At 49.5% G+C, this 11,795-nt stretch overlaps 1 protein-coding gene across 1 annotated transcript in view; it reads right to left on the bottom strand.

The window, feature by feature from the left end:
• plekha8 (pleckstrin homology domain containing, family A (phosphoinositide binding specific) member 8) overlaps nucleotides 1-11,795 on the bottom strand; it is a 28,931-nt gene that overhangs the window by 7,631 nt on the left and 9,505 nt on the right. Inside the window, exons 7-10 of the mRNA XM_062538064.1 lie at nucleotides 7,978-8,105; nucleotides 6,796-7,045; nucleotides 4,999-5,084; nucleotides 443-501 (exon numbers count right to left, since the gene is read on the bottom strand). Coding sequence (XP_062394048.1) covers nucleotides 443-501; nucleotides 4,999-5,084; nucleotides 6,796-7,045; nucleotides 7,978-8,105 — 523 coding nt within the window. The remainder of the gene's footprint in view (nucleotides 1-442; nucleotides 502-4,998; nucleotides 5,085-6,795; nucleotides 7,046-7,977; nucleotides 8,106-11,795) is intronic.

Below are 11,795 nucleotides of genomic sequence, written 5' to 3'. Positions count from 1 at the left end.
GACTGGGAGACTTCACAAGTGGTGCTACGTGAGAACTTTGCGCCTAGCTAGCGGTGCTTCGTCGGCGATGAGGCTGAAAATAGTTCCAAGTAAAGATCTGCCCAGGTAATGTCTCGTTCGATTTTGCATTATGATTTGTACTCGTTTTGAACCCACGGCTCCCAAGATATATTTAGAAAAAAATGTAGACGTCTCGGTCACTTTTTGGAGGACGTGCTCACTGACACCCTTCAACTACAGCAACTGTTCTAAGCTAAAGCTAACATCGCTGCTCCCAAAGCAGGAGAATGCCGGACGGATTTAACCGGGTTTTTTCACTGTTCTAACTCTGGGGGTGACCGAGACTAGCTTCATTTCATTTTTGGGTGGCGTATTCCTTTAATGTGTTGGGTGTGTGTGTGTGTGTGTGTGTGTGTGTGTGTGCTGGTGAGAGTGAACTTACCTTAATGTTCCCCACAAAGTCCATCTTAACCGGCGCAAACACAGTGGGCCCCAGCTTATCTGAGGAGAGACAAGCGTCATCATCACCCTCGGCAACCAGAGAAGCATTCATCGTCACCCACGGCAACCAGAGAAGCATTCATCGTCACCCTCGGCAACCTCAGGACAGACCCCCTTCAACGCGGGCTGATATTATAACCAATTATGAAACTGAAACACCCTTGCACCACCCCTCCACCCTTACACCACCCCTCCACCCTTACACCACCCCTCCACCCTTACACCACCCTCCACTCCTCCACCCTTACACCACCCCTCCACCCTTACACCACCCTCCACCCCTCCACCCTTACACCACCCCTCCACCCTTACACCCCTCCACCCTTACACCACCCCTCCACCCTTACACCACCCCTCCACTCTTACACCACCCCTCCACCCTTACACCACCCCTCCACCTCTCCACTCCTCCACCCTTACACCACCCCTCCACCCCTCCACTCTTACACCACCCCTCACCCTTACACCACCCCTCACCTCTCCACCCCTCCACCCTTACACCACCCCTCCACCACTCCTCCACCCTTACACCACCCCTCCACTCTTACACCACCCCTCCACCTCTCCACCCTTACACCACCCCTCCACCCTTACACCACCCCTCCACCTCTCCACCCCTCCACCCTTACACCACCCCTCCACTCTTACACCACCCCTCCACCCTTACACCACCCTTACACCCTTACACCACCCCTCCACCCCTCCACCCTTACACCACCCCTCCACCCCTCCACCCTAACACCACCTCTCCACCCTAACACCACCTCTCCACCCTTACACCACCCTCCACCCTTACACCACCCTCCACCCTTACACCCTAACACCACCCCTCCACCCTCCACCCTTACACCACCCCTCCACCCTTACACCACCCCTCCACTCTTACACCACCCTCCACTCTTACACCACCCTCCACCCTTACACCCTAACACCACCCCTTCACCCTTACACCACCCCTCCACCCTAACACCACCCCTCCACCCTTACACCACCCCTCCACTCTTACACCACCCCTCCACCTCTCCACCCCTCCACCCTTACACCACCCCTCCACCCCTCCACTCTTACACCACCCCTCCCACCTCTCCACCCCTCCACCCTTACACCACCCCTCCACCCCTCCACTCTTACACCACCCCTTCACCCTTACACCACCCCTCCACCCTAACACCACCCCTCCACCCTTACACCACCCCTCCACTCTTACACCACCCCTCCACCTCTCCACCCCTCCACCCTTACACCACCCCTCCACCCCTCCACTCTTACACCACCCCTCCACCTCTCCACCCCTCCACCCTTACACCACCCCTCCACCCCTCCACTCTTACACCACCCTCCACCCTTACACCATCCCTCCACCCTTACACCACCCTCCACTCTTACACCACCCTCCACCCTTACACCACCCTTTCACCCCTCCACCACCCCTCCACTCTTACACCACCCTCCACTCTTACACCACCCTCCACCCTTACACCACTCCTCCACCCTTACACCACCCTCCACTCTTACACCACCCTCCACCCTTACACCACCCCTCCACCCTTACACCACCCTCCACCCCTCCACTCTTACACCACCCTCCACCCTTACACCACTCCTCCACCCTTACACCACCCTCCACCCCTCCACTCTTACAACACCCTCCACCCTTACACCACCCCTCCACCCTTACACCACCCCCACTCTTACACCACCCTCCACCACCCTCCACCCTTACACCAACCCTCCACCACCCCTCCACTTACAACCCTCCACTCTTACACCACCTCCACCCCTCCACCCTTACACCACCCCTCCTCTCTTACACCCCCTCCACCCTTACACCACCCCTCCACCCTTACACCACCCTCCACCACCCCTCCACTCTTACACCACCCTCCACCCTTACACACCCTCCACCCTTACACCACCCCTCCACCACCCCTCCACTCTTACACCACCCTCCACTCTTACACCACCCTCCACCCTTACACCACCCCTCCACCCTTACACCACCCTCCACCCCTCCACCCTTACACCACCCTCCACTCTTACACACCTACACCCTTACACACCCTTACACCACCCTCCCACCCTTACACCAACCTCCACTCCTCCACCCTTCCACCCACCCCACCCTTACACCACCCCTCCACCCTTACACCACCCTTACACCAACCTCCACCCTTACACCACCTCAACCCTTACACCACCCTCCACCCCTCCACTCTTACACCACCCTCCACCCTTACACCACCCCACCACCCCTCCACTCTTAAACCACCCTCCACCCTACACCACCCCTCCACCCCTACACACCCTCCACCCTTACACCACCCCTCCACTCTTACACCACCCCTCCACCCTTACACCACCCCTCCACCCTTACACCACCCTCCACTCCTCCACCCTTCCACCACCCCTCCACCCTTACACCACCCCTCCACCACCCCTCCACTCTTACACCACCCTCCACCCTTACACCACCCCTCCACCACCCCTCCACCACCCCTCCACTCTTACACCACCCTCCACTCTTACACCACCCTCCACCCTTACACCACCCCTCCACCCTTACACCACCCTCCACCCCTACACCACCCTCCACTCTTACACCACCCCTCCACCCTTACACCACCCTTACACCACCCCTCCACCCTTACACCACCCTCCACTCCTCCACCCTTCCACCACCCCTCCACCCTTACACCACCCTCCACCCCTCCACCCTTACACCACCCTTACACCACCCCTCCACCCTTACACCACCCTTACACCACCCCTCCACCCTTACACCACCCCTCCACCCTTACACCACCCTCCACTCTTATACCACCCTTACACCACCCCTCCACCACCCCTCCACTCTTACACCACCCTCCACCCTTACACCACCCCTCCACCCCTCCACCCTTACACCACCCCTCCACTCTTACACCACCCCTCCACCCTTACACCACCCCTCCACCCTTACACCACCCTCCACTCCTCCACCCTTCCACCACCCCTCCACCACCCCTCCACCCTTACACCACCCTTACACCACCCCTCCACCCTTACACCACCCCTCCACCCTTTCACCACCCCTCCACCCTTACAACATCCTCCACTCTTACACCACCCTTACACCACCCCTCCATCTTCCAGCCTCCACCCCTACACCCAATTATCTTTGTATTTGTACCATGTTGTTAGTTTTTAATGTCGATGTAATGCTTTTACACACTAGATTGCATTGCTGCTTCAATCCGGTCACCAATTCATGCATTGCACGGTCTTGCTGTGCGTGCAATACAATGTAACGACTTGTTTTCCAACCGGTTTGCTAAAGAGCCTAGTATCACAAAACAATACCAATGACTAGCTAGCCTGCTAATGACTAGCTAGCCTGCTAATGCCCATTGTGGCTGGAGAGACACTAGCTAAAATAGAAATAGGCGAAATTGAGTTGCTAAAATGTTTTTATTATTCATTCACATTGACCATACCCAACAAGGGAGAATGAGGGACGTGTTCTTGTGTTCTGGACAAATGTCCACCACTAATAGACAGCTGCTGTCCTGGTGGCATCCATGTTCTTCCCAAAAAGACTACAAATCCCAGCGTTCACGCTAGCCTCTAATTTGCACATGCCGGGCGGGTGGGCGTACGGAACTAAAGGATAGCGGCATTACCCCACCCCTCTACACACACATTGTGCTTACATCACAGAACATCAGCAGGAATGTAGAGCTCAAGGAAGGGATGCAGATAGCAAAAGAGAGGGATGGAGAGAGATGGAGAGAGAGAGATAAAGAGAGTAAGGGGTGCAGGTAGCAAAAGAGAGGGATGGAGAGAGATGGAGAGAGAGAGATAAAGAGAGTAAGGGGTGCAGGTAGCAAAAGAGAGGGATGGAGAGAGATGGAGAGAGAGAGATAAAGAGAGTAAGGAGTGCAGGTAACAGGAGAGAGGGATGGAGAGAGAGATGGAGAGAGATAAAGAGAGTAAGCAGATGAGAGGGATGGAGAGAAATGTAGAGAGAGAGAGATAAAGAGAGTAAGGAGTGCAGGTAGCAGGAGAGAGGGATGGAGAGAGAGAAGAGGAGAACAAAGTAAGGCCCCCACTGGAACATGTAGACAGAGGGAGGGAGAGAGGGAGAGAGAGACAGAAGAGGGAGAGAGAGACGGAAGAGAAGGAGGGGGCAATAAGATTTCACAAGAGAGTAAGGCCACCGCTGGAACATGCAGATGTCTAGAAGAATAGAGGAATAAAGAGATGAAGTAGAGGGAGGGAGAGAGGGATAGAGAGAGAGATGAAAGAGTGAAGGGAGAGAGATGGATGGAGTTATGAAAGAATGGAGGGAAAGAGAGAGGGATAGAGAGGGAGGGATGAAGGAGTTGAGGGAGGAGTGGACCTACCTAACACAGGCACTATAGCATAGCAAGAGTCCAGGAAAGAGAGAGGGATAGAGAGAGGGAAAGAGAGAGGGATAGAGAGGGAGGGATGAAGGAGTTGAGGGAGGAGTGGACCTACCTAACACAGGCACTATAGCATAGCAAGAGTCCAGGAAAGCCTGAGTGGGGATCCCACAGTCCTCCTCCAGGGGAATATCACTAAATCTAGAACACACACACACACACACACACACACACACACACACACACACACACACACACACACACACACACACACACACACAAGAGAGTAGTCAGGACAAAGTCCAATGGCATGCCTTTATTTCAGAGTAGATGATTCAGAGTAGATGATTTACATGAGTAGAACATCAGATTAAAATAGAACAAACTGTGCACACACACACACACGAAAGGGTATGAAACAAAACAAAAGAAATCAGAAAAAAAGCAAACACCAAACCAAAATCAAACCAGAGCATGCGCGCAAACGCACACACGCACGCACAAACGCACGCACGCACAAACGCACGCACGCACGCACGCACACACGCACACACGCACCATCTCAGAAAGGACTTGATCTTGTGGCATCTATAATCTCATCTCATTTCCTTAGCCAGATATGACAATGGAACTGTGTGTCTGTGTATGTGTGTGTGTGTGTGTGTGTGTGTGTGTGTGTGTGTGTGTGTGTGTGTGTGTGTTGAGATTGTCAGTGGTGCATGAAGGTGTGTGTTCAGCGACTGCAGAGAGAGAGCAAACTAATCAGGAAGAGACAGAGAGCCGTAAACGAACACACACACACACACACACACACACACACACACACACACACACACACACACACACACACACACACACACACACACACACACACACACACACACACACACACACATTACCAGTGAAGTCACAGCTGAGGAGCCATCCTGAGAGTGTGTGTAGGGGGTCAAGCACAGAACACACTCATCAGATCACACACAATATTGTCACAAACGCACACACACACACAGCTGTTCCTACCAGTGCCATACTATTGGACTACTGTAATACAATACGGAAGGACTAGCACCACAATAATACACACACCTATCTCTGAAATCACACACACACACACACACTCATAGCTCCAAGAATACTGTGCCACTGCATAATAGCATAGGCTTAGGCTACAAAGGCTATGAACATATGCACACACACACACACACACACACGCACACATGCATGCATACACGCACGCACACACACACACACACACGCACACATGTATGCATACACACACACACACACACGTATGCATACACGCACGCACACACACACACACGCACACATGTATGCATACACGCACACCCACGCACACATGCATGCATACACGCACGCACACACACACACATGCATGCATACACGCACGCACACACACACAAGTTCTGGACCTCTGGACCTCATCTTCTTAGCCTCATCAGTTCCCATGGTAACCCAGGGCTTAGTGACACTCAAGGGTCCAGTCATGAACACACAGCTGAGAATGACTAGCCTTACTAGCATAAGTACACCCCAACCTCTACACACACACACACACACACACACACACACACACACACACACACACAAGGGTCCAGTCATGAACACACAGCTGAGAATGACTACCCTTACTAGCATGAGTACACTCCAACCTCTACACACACACACACACACACACACACACACACACACACACACACACACACACACACACACTGCTGTTTCTCACTAAGTGCATATCTCACACATGAGCAACAGGTTATCATCCCTATAGTCAGTGGCAAGAGCTCTCCTGCTGCCATGGCAACATCAGCAGTCCTCATCCCTGCAGCCAGCGCCACGGCAACAACACTCCTGTCGCTATGACGACGCTCACTCAGGTGCGTCCTGGTACCTGTGGCTCATGGTGCTGAAGAACGTCTCCACCCCTTCCTCCTCCTCCTCTTCCTCCTCCCCTGATTGGTTGTTGCCCGCTTCCTGTCCCGCCTCCTTCTCCTCCATTGGAGGTTGCTCAGTGGAGCCCTTGTTGGCCCCTCCCTCTTCATGCGTGTGGGTGTGGCCAGAGTCATGCTCCTCCTCCTCCTCCACCACAGCGTCGGAACTCTGAGGGGCGGCCGGGGGGACGTCTGGGGACTTCAGTTCCTCTACAACACACACACACACACCACACACACCACACACACACCACACACCACACACCACACACCACACACCACACACCACACACCACACACCACACACACACACACACACACACACACACACACACACACACACACACACACACACACACACACACACACACACACACACACACACACACTTCTTTTAGGAAATACATTCATAGCGATGTAAACGTTTATATTGGAATAGGAAATTAACACTACGCAAGTGGCAACGGTGGAATAAAACTATATTTTAAATATACAATACAAACGGGTGATAAGCGAGATAACGGCCTTCAAGGTGACCTGTTGGATGGAAATAATGGCACGGCGGAGGCAACTCCGTTCTAGTCCTAGTTCTCAACCTCCACCTCGCCATTATTTCCATCCAACAGGTCACCTTAAAGGCCGCTATCCCTTACGTAATAGTACCCACTAGTGATGATTATATATATTACATACATTATATTACATATATGTGTGTGTGTGTGTGTGTGTGCGTCCTCTGGTCCGGTGGTGTGTGTGTGTGTGTGTGTGTGTGTGTGTGTGTGTGTGTGTGTGTGCTTTACCTGAAGTGTGTGTTTGTACTTTCTCTGGTGCGGTGATGTGTGTGTGTGTGTGTGTGTGTGTGTGTGTGTGTGTGTGTGTGTGTGTGTGTGTGTGTGTGTGCGTCCTCTGGTGCGGTGGTGTGTGTGTGTGTGTGTGTGTGTGTGTGTGTGTGTGCTATACCTGAGGCATGTGTGTGTGCGTCCTCTGGTGCGGTGGTGTGTGTGTGTGTGTGTGTGTGTGTGTGTGTGTGTGTGTGTGTGTGTGTGTGTGTGCTTTACCTGAGGCGTGTGTGTGTGCGTCCTCTGGTGCGGTGGTGTGTGTGTGTGTGTGTGTGTGTGTGTGTGTGTGTGTGTGTGCTATACCTGAGGCGTGTGTGTGTGCGTCCTCTGGTGCGGTGATGTGTGTGTGTGGGAGGTCAGGTGACGGGTCAGCTTCAGGTAACACGGCCTCAGGCAGCTCCGACTGAGAAGAACTGCTCGCCTCACGCTTCCTAAACAACACACACACACACACATCCCATAATTATCATCATTATAATCGTCATCACACAATTAGAATATCATGAAAAAGTTCATTTATTTCAGTAATTCCATTCAAAACGTGAAATTTGTATAATGTATACATTCATTCCACGCAGACTGATGCATTTAAAGTGTTTATTGCTTCTAATTTTGATGATTATAACTGACAACTAATGAAAACCTCAAATTCAATATCTCAGAAAATAAGAATATTGTGAAAAGGTTCAATATTGAAGATACCTGCTGCCTAGCTAATTAACTGAAAACAGCTGCAAAGGCCTTTAAATGGTCTCAGTCTAGTTCTGTAGGCTACACAATCATGGGGAAGACTGCTGACTCAACAGTTGTCCAAAAGACAACCATTGACACCTTGCACAAGGTCAGACAATAAGAATATTAGCTAATTATGCAACAGTTAGGTCCGGTCGAATGATTTAGCAATATCTGATTGGACGAGACACGTTCTATCAGTGGTGATATTAAGCAATATCACCACTGGTGACTCTTCACAGCTAATAATCACTCCGCGACGGTTGATTCTTCGCTTTGATTTAACCAGAGACGGCATTCCATGTTCTTTGAGTTAGCAGTTGCATAGCAACCAAAAGCTTTCTGAGCTAGGTCTACTTCGCATAGCGGAGGAACTGGGCTAAACAAAACAATGACAAATAATAAATTATCCTTCCTAAAAATGCACTCTAGTATAATTTTTTTGTTGGCAATGGAACTGTTGTATAAAAGCATTATCACACTCGTGGTCGTGGTGTTGTTGGCAGCCCTCGGCTTCGTGCCTACGGCGAACCACAGCCGTGGCGATATTGGCCAACAACACCACTCCCACTCATGCGATAATGCTTAATGAACTGCAAGGTTAAGGGCAAGACACACAAGGTCATTGCTAAAGAGGCTGGCTGTTCACAGAGCTCTGTGTCCGAGCACATTCATAGAGAGGCGAAGATATGGTAGAAAAAGATGGTATTCCTGTTCTTAACACTAGAAGCGCCGCCCCGTTCTGACCCACTTATACCTAGAAGCGCCGCGCCCCGGTCATTTGACCGCTTTGACGACCTACTAGAAGCGCCGTGCTGTTGTGAACTACTTAAAGCGCGGCGAGGCGGTCAAAAGACCGCTGAGTCCATAGACTGGGAGGCTGTTACTTACACAAAATGATCGCTAGATGGCGCTTCGTGCACGAATCAAATCGTTTGGTCATAAATCAGTTTGCACTAGTATCATTCGTGTCAGACCGTGTTGATAGTCTGTGGTTGTTTCATTATGACATACAGCACGTTCGAGTTATCTGTTCATTTAGTTGTGTTGATTTGTGTTGTTTGAGGTAAAAACTCTGGAAGAGTTCTTGAACAAACCTTAAGCAAACTTGACTTTCAACTAAAATGCTCTAAAAGTGAATGGGTAAAAGTCAATTCACTCCCCAAATTCACTTCTATTCATTTAATAGGTAGCCTATCTGTTTGCGCCGCCGAAAATGAACAGTCTGCCGACAATGAACAGTCTGGTTTCAATTACACAGTAGCCAGGATTTCAGACCGCATTTTACAGGCTACCGTGGCTACTTTCTAAAACATTTTTTATTAATTTAGGGAGAAGCATCTTATAGGGTCTAGCTACATCGGAGGGAGGGAGATAGAGAGCTATGCTGAGCAGAAAGATATTCTCCGTTTTGTGAATGTGTATGATATGTTTGCGATGTCTGCTGAAAAAAGGCTTTGGGCTTATTGTTTCTACAATTTAAGCTAACGTCTACGTGAATTCGAGATCCAGCATTGAGATAGGCCTACACATTTTCACTGAACTGTAGAGGAGAACTGTAGCCCACTGGTTAGAGCTTCGGCCTCACATTCAGATGATTGCTGGTTCGATTCCCGACTTGTTCATGGCGGAATTTATTTTAAGCAAGGCATCAATAAATATAGGCTATGTTCTGTTTTTTCTATTCACACAACTACACGCACGCTGGCGAATTCGAACATTCTGAAACGCGCATATGCGATGAAACATGATTGCGCATTCTTCCACGAGTTGCCTAAATAGCCATGCCTACAGCCTAGCCTATGCACAGAGAGAGGCGGTGGGGGTGGGGAGGCAGTTAATTGTCCTCGATGCGCGGTGATGTCTGTAGTAGCCTAGCCTAGAGTGTATGGGGGAGGGGGAATGATCGGTTTCAAATAGTCTATGTTGCAATGGATAGTGTGTTATGTATAGACCCCGAAGCCATTTGCTTTGAGAATAACGGCTGGTTGATGAAGTAGTTGGCTGGCTAGCTGGCCCAGCCAAAACCTAAATGAGGCTGCAGCCGCCAACGTTTTCATGACTGATCATGGCTTTAGTTGCCACTTCATGTCTACAGATGTCTATATTGTACTAGATCTCAACACACAATGTTATTGTATTGTTTTGGACAACGTTCTGCACGTTTCACTTCAATGTAGACTGCATGCGTTGTGAACAGGAAAGGAAACGGTGGAAGTCGCATCACGGACTTCTGTTTTGTTCTGTAATAGCCTACCTCTATAATATCCTCTAGCCGCTATAGTATTTCTATAGCAATCTTGTAGTACTTCTGTAGTATGTCCCAATTTACTATAGTATTCCTGTAAGATTCCTATAAGGTTCCTAGCCTACAATATTTAGTCCCAAAATACTATAAGATTCCTATAGTACTTTTTCGTAAGCCTAATAACCTATCGCGTTCAATGTTGTAAATCCGTCTGTTCCAGAATATTTGGTTCATATCATCAATCTTTGGTTTTGGTGTTTGTGCAACCTGGCCCTGGAGATTTAACAAAAGTCTGACTAGCCCTACGTAGGAATTAGGAAAGTATGTAAGGCGAGATCAAGATTAGGCTATGTTGCTTGCTTCTTTCCCCCATGTCAACTCACTGTGAGTTCTGTATATCGTAGCAACGAGCACAATACTGATGTGGTGTGTCCAGTGGGAAAATCTCATGTAGCCTAATTTCTAGGCTCGTTTATTTTTCGCGTGTCTCTATGATATAATTATTTTTAGATGCAAAAAGTCTAACTGGCTTAGTCAAAGTTTGTCAGATGGCGGCTCAATTTGGCTAGTAGCCTATTGTGATTCATCCGTTTATTTCAGATAGTTTGTTATGAAAAACCATTAACAAAAAATAATTGTTCGTCGACGTTGAAAAACAGTCTGCGAATTCAGTCTATATAAGCTTCATTTTTTTCGCTCGTGCTAAGCTGCGAACCCAGGTCTCCCGCGTAGTGGTCGAGAGATTTAACGTTGCGCCACTGAATGAATGCACCGTATTCCCTTGGAAATATATTTCCTTGTCCAGCAAATAGGCTATGTAAGAAAATGCTTATTAGTCTGAGCTTTAAAAGATAGCCTACAAATAGAAGATAAGATACAACTATGAATGTACGTAGGCATACGCGCCCTACGTACATAGGCTTCGACGAATTTCAGCTGAAAATATTTTTTACACACGTAGGCCTGCCTAATAGAACAACGTCGCAGAACAACGTTTTCAAAACAAACTCGCATTTTACCACTGTAAATCGCCTCCATAGACTATGCCATGTAAATGAAAAATAGTTATTAAAATAAATCACATATATAATACATATTGCACATATATAAACTATATGTTTTATGGTAAAATATTATTGTC

Source organism: Sardina pilchardus, chromosome 6, assembly GCF_963854185.1.
Source record: "Sardina pilchardus chromosome 6, fSarPil1.1, whole genome shotgun sequence".
Classification (NCBI taxonomy): Eukaryota; Metazoa; Chordata; class Actinopteri; order Clupeiformes; family Clupeidae; genus Sardina; species Sardina pilchardus.
This window is presented reverse-complemented; position numbering and strand designations above follow the sequence as displayed.